Here is a 16910-nt window from a genome sequence, read left to right on the forward strand (position 1 = left end):
CATGCACCATAAAAGGGCAAACAAAAGGAGCGTTGTCCAGATGAGGGGGATTTTTCCTCTCCACGACCCGGGGGATGTGGTTTGTGGTGTCGTGTGTGACCAATGCACCGCCACCGTCCGTGACCCCACATTGAGATCAGGTGGCGACATGAGACGTTGTTTGCTCTTAGGTTGTAATGCAACACAAATTCAAATCCAACAGCAGTTGATCAGAACAAGGAAGAGATTTGTTATGTTATGAGCTCAGTTTCTGCTGAGGACTTTGCCCACTGCTTGGTGGCTTGTCAGTGGTGACATATTCATACCTCTGTGGTCTGGTCTCGCTCATATATCATTGCCATCTGGGTGACATGTTTGTCAGATATCAAGTTTCCACATGTGTGGTGTCTTAAAGGCTGTGTGTGGGCCCACACAAGACACAAGACACATGTAGTTGCTGTGCAAACAACGTAACAGAATGCAGTATTGCTATAGTGGGAGCAGAAATGTTCATTACACCCTCATGCCCTCACTGGACATTGTTATGCCTCTCAAGATAAAAAGCGAAGTGCTCTTCGATTTCTAGCCCCCTCGCAGCTTATTACAGCTTAGCCCATTGGTGCAGAGGTGGGCAGGCAGCCATTTTAGTTGGTGCTGAAGTGGGAAATGTCACGTCCGGTCTCTCAAACAGAACTGGAGCTGGAACTGGAAAGGCCATGCAGGAGCTCAGAACACTTCTAGGGCCGATCTCTTAGGAGTCACCAGACCTGAGAGCTGACTAAAGCTCAAGCTGGGCTCTATCGAGTGCCCTCAGGTTGTAGCGTTATTGTAAATAAAAATGGAACTGAATTGAAAAAATAAACTCTGACATGTGAGAGACTGAAGAAGAAATAGAGGCAAAGAGAGAAAGAGAAAGAGAGAGAGAGAAGAGCTAGAGAGAGAAAAGCGAGATGTAGAAGCTTTCATGGTCATGTTTTCATTACATGGCAACTCCATGGAGACCAGCAGCGATCATGCGAGTCAGCACGGCTGGCCTCCTCAGGGCCTGAACAAAAATAACCAATTCAAGAGGACCTCACTTCCGCGCCGCTTCTGCAAAGCCACACCGCACAGCAATAAAAAGCTGATGGCGGCCATTCTTAATTGCCTATCCACTGGGCCCTTACATGCATGAAGGACCGCTGCGGAGAGGATGTCATTGAAAGCAGCCAGGAAGTGGAAGTGTGCTTCAGCAAACTCCATTCAGGGTGATTATGCTGTTTCTGCAGCGAGTGAGTTAGCCATGGACCCCCGAGAGAGAGCCGCTCCTTTTCATCCCACAGTTAAAAGAAAATTGTGAAAAGATGCTGATGCAACCTAGGGAAAGAAAGGTGGTGGTGATGGGGGGGGGGGGGGGGCATGGGTGAATGGACTGTACTCTGAGCATCATAAACAGCAAGAGGAAGGGCAAAGCTGTCATTATACTTCATCAATGCAAGTGTTGGGTTGAATAGGTGAGATCTCTCTCTCTCTCTCTCTCTCTCTCTCTTCTCTGAGCTCAGGGGTATCGGAACTTGGAGAAATGGAAGAGGAAAGCAGAGCGGCCGAAGGGCCCAAAGTGTCAAAGAGAACGCTGAAAAATTCAAGTTCACTTCAAAGTGAGGCCTGGGGGGAGGGGGGCAGTGTCATTACTGCATTCTGATTCTGTGCGCACCCCTTCCGAACCAGCAACACTCCTCCTCTAGCAAGATCTTTTTCTCACCGATCGTCCATCAATCTGCCACATGCAGTGCCCCTCAGCTGTGTTCCCTCTGCATCAGTAAAAGCATGGAAGCAAAACATTACAGGGAGGACCACGTTTTTCAACCGTCTGGCTTCAAATCCTCAGCCTGTCTCTGGCCCACTGTGGGCCGTTTTTATGTGCAAGCTCACGTTTGTGTTGCGCTCTGTGACCCTGCAGTTCAATTGCCCGTGGAGTCGTTGCTCTGTCGGAGCATTTCTGAGAGGTACTCTGTTGTTAATTAGATCGGTCTCTCTCTCTCTCTCTCTCTCTCTCTCTCTTCCTGTGTTAAAGGATTCTGTGTGCATGGTGTCTGCCAGCCTATGCACACACACACTGGGGGCCTGTCCACTGCTAATCTGATGCTTGCTGGACCATGCAGTGGCGCGCATACATAGCTGTCATCTGATTTTTAATTGGTGCCTCCGTTCGGCTGTAATCAGATTGTTCTGGAATGCGATGTGCCCATGTGCCCCTTCTGGTGTAGCACACACACACACACACACACACACGCACGCACGCACACCCAGGCATGCATGCACATACATACACACACACACACACACACACACACACACACACACACACACACACATACATACATACACACACACACACACACACAGCCATAATCAATCACAGTCTCATGCACATGCTTTCAGCTGTTGCACAGTGGAGCACTCATAATTTCAAGGACTCGGCCAACCACTGACTCCAGCAGTGGCAAATCAACACAGGATTCTTGGGAGGCAAAGCCATAAAGGGGCTTCCAAGAATCTGTTGCTTTTTTCATGATGCAGTTTATTAGAACTGATTGGATGGATGTGTTGGAACAGAGTACAATCAGTGAGTCAGAGGTGGACACCCTAACAGACATTAATGACCTCAGCATTAGGATTACATTTTTAAACAGTCAAAAAAGAGGCAATAATGGATCAATGACACATTATGAAAACTGCTCTGATTCATACTTAATAAGCTTAGCAGAAGCGCATTGTGTTGCGGATTTAGGAGCGGGCCCTCTTGTTGGACAAATGTGGGCAGTGCACTTAGACATTGCAGTGTGTTTCTTGGCATCTCTATAATTGGGTGGTTTGTCTGGAGAAAATAGGACACATTTCTGAGCCGGTCTCTTGACATTGAGCCCCAAATCCACGTGTAATTAACTCATTAACACAGATGCCTTAAGACAAAAAGCAGTGATACTCTTTGGGTTGCTCGGATGTAAAGCGCCAATTGAACATGCAGAGGGGCTCCATGCAGCAGAGATGTGGAATTAAAACCACCAAGTTTTTTTGTTCGGAGCTTTAAAAACAGTCTATTAGAAGTCTGTCCCTGTCCCTGGGGCTGTTCTCCATTGCGACTGCAAATTAAATTATGCAAGACTATAACGTTTGGACTCCGCAGCTTCCGAACCCCCCCCCCCCCGGACATTCACATAAAACCACAGGCCTTAACACATAGGTGATACAACGCTTTTTGTAAAATTGCTGTATAATCACACACGGGTACCTTTTATTCCAAATATAGGTAAAATTATGCTTATAGAGGGGAATAAAAGCCTGACTCAGAAGCACTTGCTGAATCACTTCATATAACTGGAATGTACTGTCCTCCTTATTCATGCATGCTTGGTGACAGATGAAAGACTGCACACTCAAGTGAAATAAAACACTTTTACTGTAGAGAAGCTCTGCAGGCAATAGGATGATTATATATGAAAGATCCACGGGTGGTATAGATTTTCATTTAAAACGTTTTATTTTACCCTCATCGGAGAACAGAGAACATCATAGTGCCTCAGGACGTGGCACGTGAATAACACAACATAGTCTTTTTTTTTATCATTCGGAACGCTCCCCCAAGCTTTTATCAACATACACTTAGGCCCTTTGAAATGATTTTACCTGCATAGTCTTCTGAAATAAAAAATGTCCAGTGAGAGCATTCATTCTGTACAGCAGGTTGGTGAGTGAAGAAAATGGTTATTCAAAGCAACAAGAAAGAAAAGAATCTGTGTTAATATATAAAAGGATCTCCCTCTTGCTCTTTCTCTCTTCCCCTTCCTTGAACATGTATCGCACAGCTCCTTTGGTTGCAGTACTTTTGAGTGGGGCTTTGCAGCACACAAACCTTTCATTACCTCTTGCCCCTGGGGTCAGAGGTCAACGAGCCTGTCAGTGTAGAGAGTATGGGGTTGGGGTGGGGGGGTATGTACTCATATGTTCAGTTGCACTGAGCGTGTGCAGACTGTGTTAGTGTGACTAACTGATCCTACAACCGCGCCTACAAAATTGCTCTACCATAATGACCTAAACTGACTCCGGGAAAAGGCCGGGCAAAAAAAAAAAAAACCCTGGGTTCTCTGAATATGCTCATCACAACAGCCCTACAACTATCCTTCTCACCTCACTACAGATTACCTGACATCCCCATTACATTAAACACAGTTTCATCTCATCTTATGACCTCCTTACACCAAACAACTTTGACAAGAGAAGACATTTGAGAAAGATTCTTGAAAGATGAAAGTTGTTTGGTGTAAGGTGACCATTAGGTGTACCTGACCTGGCCTGTGTGCTTACCCCTCCCCCAAAATGTCCTTTCCTGGAGAGAGACTCAGTAGATGCCCAACTTGTCCCAGAAGTCGCAGATGTCGTTGCGAGAGCCGGCCTGCGCGTGCGAGTGCACGGTGAAGTTCATGACGAGCCAGCCGGACGAGCCGGCGTACTGGGGCCAGGCGGGCGGCCGCTGCTGCAGGCAGAAGTTGCTCTGCTCGAAGCGCGAGCTGGGGTTGCCGGCGTGTGCGAACGCGCCCCAGTAGCACAGCATGCGGTTGGAGAGCAGGCGCTCGGGCGGCGCCAGCGAGAAGTTGCCCACGCCGGCCGAGTCGAAGAGGAAGGGCAGCTCGGCGCCGTGGCACACGTGCTCGTAGCACATGGACATGCCCGACCAGATGCGCGGGTCGCTGGCCACGTGGTCGAACACGTACATCCACACCGAGCTGCCCGCCAGAGCGCCGGCGCGAGCCGCGCGACGGGACGGACACAGGAACACGTAGTCGGTCACGATCTACAGAGACAACAGACATAGAGACAACAGACACAGAGACAACAGACATGGGACGAAGAGAGATGGTCAGGAACACTGGCAGTGAATGAACTGAAAACAAACACTGAGATTGCAATGGAGTTTGTATATATGAGCGGTATGGCTGGCAGAAGCTACATTCATCTACAACTGTTGCCTACAGTTCTAAATAGCACAGACACTGATGACACATGCACTTAACACTTAAAGCCCTACCCATGATTGTAAATCTTTGATACAAAAATGTATACAAAAACCTTCTTTTATGGAATGCATCTTATATACTTCACACTGATCACACGCACGCACGCACGCACTTCTCACATCCCCGATTCCCCCTCTTCATTTCCCCAGGTCTCTCATTTTTTAATATTCATGAGACCTGACATTTGTGTGGAGACCTTTTCCATCTCTCTGGCGGAGACCCTACTGACAGGCTGCATTTAAAAGTCAGACCTCAGCCTGCAAGCTGTCACACCATAATAACCCTCTCCTGTTCCAGATCTCAATCATTTCACACACTAATAACATATCTAGTCTAAGTGCTATTCTAGGCATTTACCTACACCATCTATAATAGTAAATCTAATCTTGCGGCTGCTGCTGTAGCCCACTGGTTTAGGGAATCAGACTTGTGATTGAAGGGTGGCCAGTTTGATCCCTGACTGGTAGGGCAGGGGGAGTGATTGAACATCACTCTCCCATGTGCACATCCACAGCTGAGGTGCTCTCTTGAGTAAGGCGCCCACCCCCTACTGCTCCACATGTGCCGCAGCAGTGGCAGCAGTGGTTACATTTATTTCTCTCTTTCTATCTATCTCTCTGAGGCCAAACTGTGATATTTTAGTCTACATATGGGCTGATGAATTCTCTGTGGCTCAACATATTCAAAATCTTCTATTATTAATCAAAGCTATCTCTTGCCCCGTCTCTCTCTCTCTCTCTTTCTGTCTCTCTCTCTGTCTGCCCCCCCTCTCTCTCTGTCTGTCTCTCTCTCCCCTCTCTCTGCATCTCTCTCTCTCTCTCTCTCTCTCTCTCTGTGTCTGTGTCTGTCTCTCTCTCTCTCTCTCTCTCTCATCTCAGTGCTCTAATTCAAATAAAAGCATCACCATCTGCATGACAGTCTGCCTTGGCAGTTAGACATGGGGGGTTCTCATCCATTCCGGCCAGCAGTCTAGAGCAGAATCCTGTGGATGGGCTCAGCGGAGGGGAAACTGGGGCTGACTCTTATCAAGCGTTCCAAAGACTCTAGCGCCCTCTGCTGGCAACATGTGTAGCCAAGTTACTGCCACCATCACAGCAACTGTCACATAACATTGCAGCAGTTTGACAAAGCCAGACTGTCAGCTGAGCTGATTGAAGTCTGTTTCTAGAGATCTCACAGGTCTCATCACCTGTGTAGCAAAGCTATTGACAAAGTTTTACTGATTTTGTAGCTTTAGATCAATCAAATTTAGAATAGCCTACAAAAAATCAAAATGCTTGTAACATCAAGGCAATGGATTTTTATTAATTACTTTTACATTCTCTGTCTGTTTTGATGATAATTTAATTTTGACTGAACAGACCCCTATTAGAGGGTCATTCAGCTTGTCTGGAGTGAATATGTCTAGTTTTGCCTCTGATTTCCAATTAACGGCAAGGACACCTCTCCTCTTAATGCTATGAGGCTGCTATCTCCTTGCATGACTCAAATACTTCTAATGGCTAATAATGGATTGAGTGCTCGTTTTAATCCAATGTGGGTTAGCTACAGCAGCCCAGCGGCACGCAGCAGACAGGCAAAGGAGACAGCTGCGTCCTCGTCACGCTCCGTGGGCCTCCTTGTCGGGCCAACTCAGGAGATCAAGGAACGGATGTGACTGGCCTTAGAATTTTGAGGAGTTACACCACCCCACCCCACCCCCCAGTCTAAGGAAGTTGTGCGTCCTCTATACCATCCAATGTTGTCGTGGATTATTTCTTTCTCACACAAGACATTACCAGGAATCTTTTAAACACTTTTTATTAAGTTGGTGTATTTGGGTGTATTTGGAGTCATAAGATGTTTACCATGCATTGGTATAACATGTATACCAATGCATTGACCCTGAATGTTATGGTAAGGTCACATGATAATATCTGAAATAATTCTATATGGCTCTGAGCACATCACCATGTTTGTGTGTCTATGTATGTATGTATGTGTATGTATGTATGTGCATGTATTTATGTGTGTGTGTGTGTGTGTGTGTGAGAAAGAGAGCGAGTAAGTGAACTGGAACATTTGGCCATGTACACGTGTGAGTGAACACGTGTGCATTTGCATGTGAAAGCTTGTGAATGACTCACCTGAGACAGCATGTCCCTTCGGTCTGCATCCTTGTATAGCGGCAGGTACTTGCGCAGGATGCGGATGGTGTGCTGTTTAAAGATGGCCGTGGTGTAGACTGTGCACTCCACTGGAGACACAGGTTTGGTAAAGACCCCAAACACAAATATTACCCCCTCCTCTGATGTGGTGCCTGCCAAAAACATATTACAATATAACAAAACAATATGGCGGTCTGACAGCGCACAGTGTAGTTTATGGAACATACCCAATATCTTTTTCTGAAGTCCTATGGCCACACCCTAGTATACATAAAGTTCAACTACCTAAAAAAAACTTAACATTATAGAGGGAAGTACTGAGATATTCCATAAATGCTATGTCCTCCATTTTAATGAATTTTCATAAATCATTCTTTTTTATTGTTTTCCTAGTAACTTCAGTGGAACTGTAATTGGGTTATTGTTATTTGATTTATCTTAACTCAATCAAAACACAACTGCATTTTTATTGATATTACCTGAAATACATAATTAAATAACATGACTTGTTAATGTTTTAACCCTTTCGTGCCCGTGACGAACATTCCATTTTTGGTGCTGGATGACCTCCTCACACAAAAAACCTTATTTCTTGAGTATAATACATACCATCAATGGGATATACATACCATTGTAATCAGAAGGATCAGTTCTATGAAATTATGTATAATACATATGGTAATGTTGATATAGTAATGAACAGTATTTGAAAATCCTCTCCAAATGTATATCCGGAATTTGTCAAAATTTAATTTAATTCACATAAAAATGAATTTTCATCATATTTCTCTACAAGATAGAGACAAATATAGAGTGTATGAAATGTTCAGCAAGTTGTGGGCTATTTAACAAAAAAGACTGTATTGGAATATCATTAACCTTTCAAAAGTTATGATAATTTTAGTGATCAGTGTAAAAAAATGCAGGAAACGGGATTTAGAATGTTGACAGAATTCACATTCACTTTCTCACCTACAACATAAAAGTATGTATAAAAACTAATAATCAAGTCAGAAACAATGGTTTAGATGTATTTGGTCTATAAGAATAAACCATTTATTTGTATATAAGCAAATGCTACAGTCAATAAGAATGACATTAAAAAAAAACATACTGTACCTTACCAGTAATACAGGAAGTAAGTATACTGTATTCATTGAAGACCATTTCGGAAAAGAGACATAAAATACATTTGATTCAACAAATACAACTTCCTTATATAAATCAGTATAATATGAAAATTATATACATATATAACATGTATTATTATTCATGAAAAGCTAGGAATACAATCAACATCATTCAAAAATCAATGTGTTCTAAACATTTGAAAGTGGATTATATACTTAGAACAAGCCTGTGGAGAATAAACACATACACACATATACACACAAACTCATACCCACACACACACACACTTACAGAGGAGGATAGGGAAAGGTGGGGTGGGGAACCTGAAGGTTGAACACAGAAGAGCTATGACTCATTACTAAACGCATCCCCTTTTGCAGAATGCCAAATCTGACAGCAATTTGTTTATCAATAAAACAAATTCGCCTACCGTTACACTCCAGGGCCATACAAGCTACTTTAGTTTTATTATGTACGTTTTTTTATAACAAGCTCCTGCTGTACAGGAATATGTACTTGATGGAAAGACGACAGAGTAGTAGTTGGAGCAGCTGAAGGTGAGGCTGAAATTTCAACGGAAATGCCTACCAGCTGTTGTGATAGATTTCCTCCAAATTCTTTCTGGTTGTAGCTACCAAACCTAGGTTCAACACCAGATTCTGCATTGCATTGTCAAACTTGAAATAACAAGAAGCTACACGGCAATGTCAATGGAGAAAAAGTGTTTTCTGGTATTCTGCGTTTTTTGGAGTACACAATATGTATTCATCATTTGGTCAATGTCCCCTGATCCCTGCCAAGACTTGGTTCCCCAGTAGCAATGGATATTAGGGAGGGAAGTGAACCCCCATGTAAATGATCAATCCCAGAAACCTGTGAAACTCTTCTGGGGTCTTTGTCCCATGCCCCTGCACTGTTTGCATACGATGGCCTACTAAGCACAAGCTCCCATTCCTTCCGGTTGGTAAAACCACATATGCCTGGGACAACAATGTGAGTAAAAAAGAACATAACAAGTCTATTGCACACAGTTATTTAGTCTGCACCATCCTACGCACGGCACATAAATCTATACCTTCTTCCTCCATCCCCTCATGGTCTTCAGCATTGTGAGCGCAAGCTCATGAGCAGTCAGCTACCTCTTCAGGCTTGCGAGAAGGTCTGTGTAGGTCTTGTCATCCTCCATCTGAAACAAGAGCGAAATCATACAAATACCTTTATTAATGTAAAAAATGAAATCACAAAACTACAGATTTGTGCATGTATGCACACAAAAGAAGAGGTAGCCTAAACTATTGAAGCATCCTCAGAATATACTCGAAATATTTCTAAGTAGGCCTATGAAAAGTCATTGTATTACACATGGGTTTAGCTACCCTAAATCCAGGGCCGTAGTCACCATAGACTTTGGGGGGGACGTGTCCCCCCCAATATTCAGACGTGACCAAAATGTCCCCCCCAATATTCGGACATAATAAATAAAGAAAGAAACGCTATAGGCTTACAGGAAACCAACAAGTCCCGCCATCTGAAATGCAATCAAACGTAAATAACGCACAAATTAGTGACCTGTTGATGGTTTCAGAGAGAGAAGCCTACACTGTGAGTGGTTTGTCCTGGAGGTTTTGCGTTTATCGTTTGAGGCGTGCGCTATTAAAAGCTTCCTGCACCCTGCTGCGGTGCGGGCTGTCACAATATCGCAAAAGATACCGGTATAATTCTCACAAAACTTGTTGGAAAGGTGTAGCACTGTCTAAGGAAACCCCATTCATTTTTTAAGCTGATCAGACTCAAAGGGAACTTTGAAGCAATTCCATATTGTAGCCTATTTTCTCGCAATGCTAGCGAAAGTGAAAAAGCGAAAGTGTCCTTTTATTTGAATTTGTGCGTGCCTGTGTCATTCATTTATTTCACATGTCTTACAACATAAATAATGTATTCATATGCTAGTAGTAATGTCAGAAATGAACCGGTTTATAAGCCTTAGAAATGGCTGTTGCATCTTGCATGTTACATTTAGATTCGCGCTCAATCACGCATCCACGCAGGCAAAACGTATAGTAGCACTCAAATGTGGCGACGGCACAAAAGTTGAAAAAACGTTTACAATGGCGGTGATAGCCTACAGTTAATGTGAATCGCGGACAATAACCAAAGAAAGGAATTTCCACCTCCAGTCACCAAATAAAGGCTGTGTTTCTACATGTTAACACAAAACGTAATTTCTGTCAGAAACCAGCCTATATGCATTACTTGGGGTGAGTCAGACAGAAGAGGGACATGACTTAGTAGGCTAGCCTATCTTGAATCCCATCCCTTTCAAATTACCTTAAAATTGTGTGATTAGCTGCCAGAATAATAAAATCAAAATACAAAATATTATTGGGCTATAGGTCCAAACCTATGAGTAAGCATTCAGTGTAATATAGAGGTTATCAAAGATACTCTAGTTTGTATTTTCTTTTAAAATATACATTTTGGAGACAAATGGAGTCATACCACAGGTCTATATCCAGGGATGGATTATTGAATGGACCTACTGTGCCCAAGAGCTCAGGGGGCCCTGAAGCCTAAGACTGTGTGAAGTTGCTTCTCCGCCCTTCTCTTCTATTTCCACAAAACTCACAAGTCGTCATAATATAAAGGGTCATTTTTTTTAAGTCTTCCGGGAGAAGTATGCCCCCGGGCGCCCCTATCTTAACAGGGGAGGTTTTTTTTGCATCTATGCCCAGAGGTTCATAATCCATCCGTGCCTATGTCCGTCAAAAGTTTGGTATATCTTAATTGACTGACTTAACTAATGACTTGTTTGTGAATTTAATAATATTTTTGCATGGCAGGAAATGTATTGAAATTCTGCTATTAAAATTCAGACCGCACCACAGATTTGGTCCCCCCCAATGTTGACATCATGGCTACGGCCTTGCCTAAATCTGATTGCCTGGCTGGCATCAAGATAAAGACAGATTACATTTCACCTAGTAACAAACAGCTGAAATGCAATAATGACATTTCTGACAGAATATGTGATTTCACATCATGTTTTCTATAACTAAATATTGAGAGGAGTTGTGCTTCATCTATTTCAAGTCATGCCATCTTAGAAAATGTTGAGACAAGCACGTCTGATGTTTGTCATTTAGAAGTTAGCAAGCTAAAATAGTTCACTACAGACTGCACAACAGATAACAACCGGAGGAAAGGCAATAAGTTAATTACATTTCTGACAGAATATGTGATTTCACATCTTATATTCTACAACTAACGTTACATATTGAGAGGAGTAAAAATATCGCTCAATTTATTTCATGTAAGAGAACGCAACTTAGAAACGCGGCGCCCATTGATTTATTCAGCTTTGGTTTGCTATACTGTCTTGCCAATATAATGCTTACCTAACAAGCAAATTGGTACTAGAAAACAAACTTACCTACAGGTTATATACTAACAGGTTTTTAAATGAAACTGTCAAATGAAAATAACTGACATCAAAAGCAAACGATAATATTGCAATCAGTTCAGAATTATACAGTTACGTGACGATGCACTAGCGCCCCGCTAAGCCATAATGTTGACGCTGATGAGAAAGCATATTACTGTCAAATAACATGATTTAAGGACTTCAAATTAAGATAAACCATAACTAGAAACGATGTAAAAACAATATTACCTCAGTTTATCCAGCTGTGTGGTTTCCAGTCGAGGTAAACTCCAACTTAAGTGCAGGTGGCATCCGGCTGTCCACGTCCAATGCACCGACTCCAGTGAAAATATTTTTTCAAGACTCATCTTCAAGTATCCAAAACATTTCGCGCCATAAACCCCTTAACCAATCATATCAAATTGAAGCTTATGTTGTCAGCATTACGGGGAAGATTTCAGAAATAAAATCAGTCATTGGACAGCTGAGATATTAGACGATTGGCCATCGTTACTTTTGTAACGAAATTAGAACGGTCGGGCTCGTAAGGGTTAAAAAAATAGATATAGCATTTTGGAACCAAACAAATATAACAAGAGAGGCATCAAGAGGAACCACGTAGGGAGCCAGGTCCATATCAAGTCCACCTGAAGTTTGTTTTAAACAGTAACTTACTCATACACATGCTCATGTGTGGCAAATGAATACTTAACAAATGTGCAGAGTTCTCAAATCTTTTCCTTTTTTGTGTGAGATTCGAGAAATGTCCACTTTTTAAGAATTTACTGACCGTGTTTTTTTGTCCCTCACCTGGGATGTGCACAATGACTTCCCTAAACCTAACATGTGTGGCCTTACCCAAGAGCACTGGCTTCTCTTTTTGCCAGTGTCCCTTCTGGAAGGCAGTCACAGCCTGCTCTTTGATGAGCTCTCCATCAATGTAAGGCCCCCAGGTCTCAAAAATCTCCAGGAACCGGAATGGGTTGATCACCTTTGAGCCTGGGGAAACACAGATACATGCTTGTGTCATTTGAGCAATGTTTGCAGTAACCAGTGATGGGCAAAATGTAGTGAGCTAAGCTCTTAAGCTCTAAGACAGTACTTGGTGACCTCGAAAAACAGAGATCTATATGAAAAATGGCTGGATTTCTCCTTCATTTAAGCTACATTTTGTAAGTAGCTTACCCATCACTGGCATTAACTTGCCTTAACATTCTATAGAAACCAAAAAGAACAAAAGCACTGAAAAGGACCCATACAGTGTCTTTGAGCAATACAAAATTGTCTTCAATATTTATAATAATAAAACATCACCCTCAGCTTTTGTAATTTACTGCAATGGAATCATGGCATATGAAACTAAACATGGAGTCATCACAAAGACTATTCATCACACAGCAGATAGACAAAAAGATTAGAGATACAGAAATACTGAGATACTGGAGGCCTGTCTGTCAGTCCAGTCTTACAAAGCATGGCTCTCATGGCCTCAGGTGTAACAGAGAGAGAAGGAGTGAGAAAGAGAGAGATCTTCTTACTGGACTTCATCTGCGCAGCGAGAACAGCCTGGGGGCTAAGGGACAGCAGGCACACAATGTCCTTCACTGAGCAGTTGGCCTGCTTGGCAAAGTCCTTCCCCAGCTTCAGGGCATCATGTCTGCCAGACAGACAAACAAGACACACACACACACACACACACAAAAGTGAAACCAAAAAACACTTTTATTCAGCACATAAGTGAATGTTATTTTTTCTTATTAAAATGTGGCGTAACTGAGGTGAGTGTGTGTTTGAGTGGTGGTGGTGGTGGGGGGTCTTTTCCCTTGTCATTTTCAGTCATCACTGATTATCGGATGGGTTCCATGTTAAAGGAACTGTATGTAAGAAATGTATTTCAATTAATAATAAAATGGCCCTGATATGTCACTAGACATTAAGAAATCATGTTCATTTTAAATACTTATATCACTGACAACAGTAGTACGGCCAGGATATTGTCATTTAAAAAGTGAAGTTGCAGCCCTCAACTGATGTTGATGTTGTGTTTTGTCATTTCATGTTGTGTTTTGGTTTGGCCTGATGTGCCACCTCCCACCTATCTACTAATCACAAAGTCAGTAGTGTTTCGGCATCCGGGTTGGCAACCTCGAGTCAGGGGGGTGGGGGGGGGGATACACCGCTCTACAGTTTGAAAGTGGTTGCAGTACCAGTTTTGGCCACAATCTTACATATGGTTCCTTTAACACAAATAATGAAAAAGCTATTCCTCTAGTCTAAAACATACATTCATACATTTGGATGAATATATAGGCTATATATAATATATGCCCTAGTCATAAACACATACATTCTATGCATTCTATATGCGTGATGTGCAGGCTTTGCCTAAGCGCCTACCTGGTCTTGAGAGGGATGGAGAAGGGCAGACTCTGGAAGACGGCCTGCTTGAAGAGCGGCTTGCTGCTCTGGATCATCAGGTGTAGACTCACACTCTGGGCTCCAGCACTCTCCCCAAATATGGTCACCTGTCTCAGGGACATACAGCAAAATACATGAGGACACACACTCAGTACAGTACATACATACTGACATGGACTGTATCTATTCTGTATATACTAGACTGTATATATGCAACAACTTGTACGCCTCTCTCTCTCTCTAGTTATTAGCACTTTTACTCACACATACAGAGAGAGAGAGAGAGAGAGAGAGACAGAGAGAGAGAGAGAGAGAGAGAGAGAGAGAGAAAGAGAGACAGAGAGAGAGAGAGAGAGAGAGAGAAAGAGAGAGAGAGAGAAAGAGAGAGAGAGAGAGAGAGAGCGAGCATGTGTTAAAGTGTGTGCATGTGTGAAAGAGAGCGCAAGACAGACAGGCTGATGTCTATTTCTGTTCAATTCAATTTTGTTTCCCCCGACGCTGCCTCTGGTCAGAATGGATTGGTATGACTCACAAAATTGTTGTTTAATCTCAATGCAAAGGGAATGGGTTCATTAGAGAAATCCCCCTCCAGCAACAACATGGCATATGAAAGAAGGCCTTGTCTGCTCCGCTAGCGAGTCTCCCAACTCAGCTCTCCTCAATTTTGACAGACTGGGGGGGGGAGTTGTGTCGCATCACTTAATCATGTGAATGATTAATATGAGGCTTCAACGGTGCTCAAGATGTTCCTTCCACATTTGCTGGGGGAAACGCTCAGTTAAAAAGTCAATATACCCTTCACAAATGTTTGCATCCTAAACAGTTATCTGGGTCACCTACATCAACAATCAAGAAACAATTTCCCCCCTGTATGTTGTGTACACGCAGTCAGATAGATGTGTGTCCGTGTGTGTGTGTGTGTGTGTGTGTGTGTGTGTATGTGTGTGTGCTGTTGTCCTGCCTTGGTCGGGTCACCTCCAAACACTGCTATGTTTTGTTGGATCCAAAGGAGGGCTGCCTGCTGATCCAAAATACCATAATTCCCCACAGCCGAGGTCTTAGAATCTTTACCGGAAACCAGGAAACCAAAAGCCCCTGTAATGAGACAATATTGTTTAGAGATGAGTTAGAATTACTGTCACTTAGCATGTGCATTCCTGAAGGTGAAGGTATGATGAAGCTTTGCATTTTTAATCAATAATATTTGCATTTCAGGAACTGAACACATTTGACTACCCTTCAAACTAGTCTCAAGAGTGTATAAAATATATACCATACTGTATAAATATATACATGCAGAGTTTGAGTAATATACAACAAGTCACACAAAATCAATCCATAGCCAACCACAGGGGGTCGCTGGGAGCCCAAATGTCCATGATGAATAGGGGACGTATGACTAAGGGGTCTGGGAGTCTTACCCAGACGGTAGGCCACGCTCACCACCACGGTGTGGGTGAAGTTGCTGATAAAGCGGCCGTCGTACAGGGGCTTGGAGGCTGTTCCGGCAATGAAGTCACCCCCATGGACCCACACCATCACGGGCATGGGGGAGCGCAGAGGGGAGGTGAAGTCCACACTCCGAGGGACAAAGATGTTCAGGTAGAGGCAGTCCTCACTCACCTGGAAGCACACAGTGTAGGACAGGCCTTTATATGGCTGGACATTTAGGGCTGTTTTCACATCCATGGATTAAACCTAGTCCTATTTTGCAGAATATTTATTTTTGCTTGGATAGCAATAGGCTGGGGAAATTATTTCACCCCACTCTAATATATGCATGACATTGTGATGGTTGGTGAGGTCCCAATGCCACACTCACCTTAGCTGGGCACTCTTCAGAGATGGGCCCAATACAGCCCTGCATGCACGCAGCCCTGGGGAAGGTGGCATCATACTCCCCTTTCCATGGGGTCACAGGTCTGGGCGGTTTCCATCGGTATGCGGCCAGTGGCGGATCTGCGAATGGGATGCCGTAAAATATGTGTGCCTTGTCCACGGTTTTGCCTCTAATAATGCCATCTTTGGTCAAGACTTTGGGTCCCTGCTTCGTGGGGTCGGCGTTGGAGATCTCAGAGGCCTGATTCAGCTCTGGTTCCAACATGGGGATTTCGTTACGCTCCACATCCTCCTTTTCCAAATCGTGCAATTCTCTGTCAATCACGACGGGCTCGTTGCGGACGAGAATCCCCGAAGAGAGACTCCTCAGCAACCCTACCAGGCTGAACGAGGAGTCATCAGGCTGCACTGAGGAGAAAAGCAATACCACGATGCAAGCTGACAACCAGTATCTGAAGACGCCCATCCTCTCCTTATTCTTGAGGTGGCCTGGGTTAACTCAGCTGTGCTTACCTGCTGTCATTAATGTCTCCACCGGTTCCAGTTCTTTCTGTTTTCTGCTAGACCATCCTGCTGCTAAACTATAGCCTAGGAGAATGAGCCCGCAACATTCGCCTATACAAATGCCTTATCGTCCTACAGTTTGGGCTGTGTTAGTGCTTGTGACTTCAATTAGTGAAGATATCTTTTGGGGGCTGTGAGCGGGATCGGCTACAACGGATCTTTTGTTGTGTGCCAGGATGAAGGTGGACACATGACGTTGGTTTCAGGGGACAGGCTGTGTAGGTAATTGAAAGCAGCTGGTCTGCCCTTTAGTAGCAAATGGGATAATGCAGGTTCCCATGATGTACATATCCACTTCACTGTTTTCACATTTCGGAGAGACAACTTCTTTATGTCCTCTATTGTATCGGTAATCTG

General features: G+C 43.5%; 1 protein-coding gene across 1 annotated transcript; it reads right to left on the reverse strand.

Annotated features, from left to right (window-relative positions):
* Positions 1-4357: 4357 nt before the first annotated feature.
* LOC143136461 (crystal protein) lies at positions 4358-16455 on the reverse strand. Its single transcript, XM_076297184.1, has 8 exons — positions 15973-16455; positions 15572-15773; positions 15112-15245; positions 14130-14257; positions 13271-13389; positions 12591-12731; positions 7160-7332; positions 4358-4810 (listed from the first exon to the last, which is right to left on the reverse strand). The coding sequence occupies exons 1-8, from the start codon at positions 16453-16455 to the stop codon at positions 4358-4360; spliced, it is 1833 nt and encodes a 610-aa protein (XP_076153299.1).
* Between the last annotated feature and the right edge of the window lie 455 nt (positions 16456-16910).

This window comes from Alosa pseudoharengus, unplaced genomic scaffold (genome assembly GCF_046254945.1).
Source record: "Alosa pseudoharengus isolate Yale_2024_CS ecotype anadromous, Long Island Sound unplaced genomic scaffold, YU_APseudo_1.1 YU_APseudo_1.1_scf_20, whole genome shotgun sequence".
In the NCBI taxonomy this organism is placed as follows: Eukaryota; Metazoa; Chordata; class Actinopteri; order Clupeiformes; family Clupeidae; genus Alosa; species Alosa pseudoharengus.

Excerpts from the sequence above, each read along its gene's own strand:
- LOC143136461 (XM_076297184.1), bottom strand. The coding sequence starts at position 16,455 with ATGGGCGTCTTCAGATACTGGTTGTCAGCTTGCATCGTGGTATTGCTT. Across the intron at positions 15,774-15,972 it reads CTGAAGAGTGCCCAGCTAAG|GTGAGTGAGGACTGCCTCTA; the intron begins GTGAGTGTGGCA and ends GTGTGCTTCCAG. Across the intron at positions 13,390-14,129 it reads TCCATCCCTCTCAAGACCAG|ACATGATGCCCTGAAGCTGG; the intron begins GTAGGCGCTTAG and ends TCTGTCTGGCAG.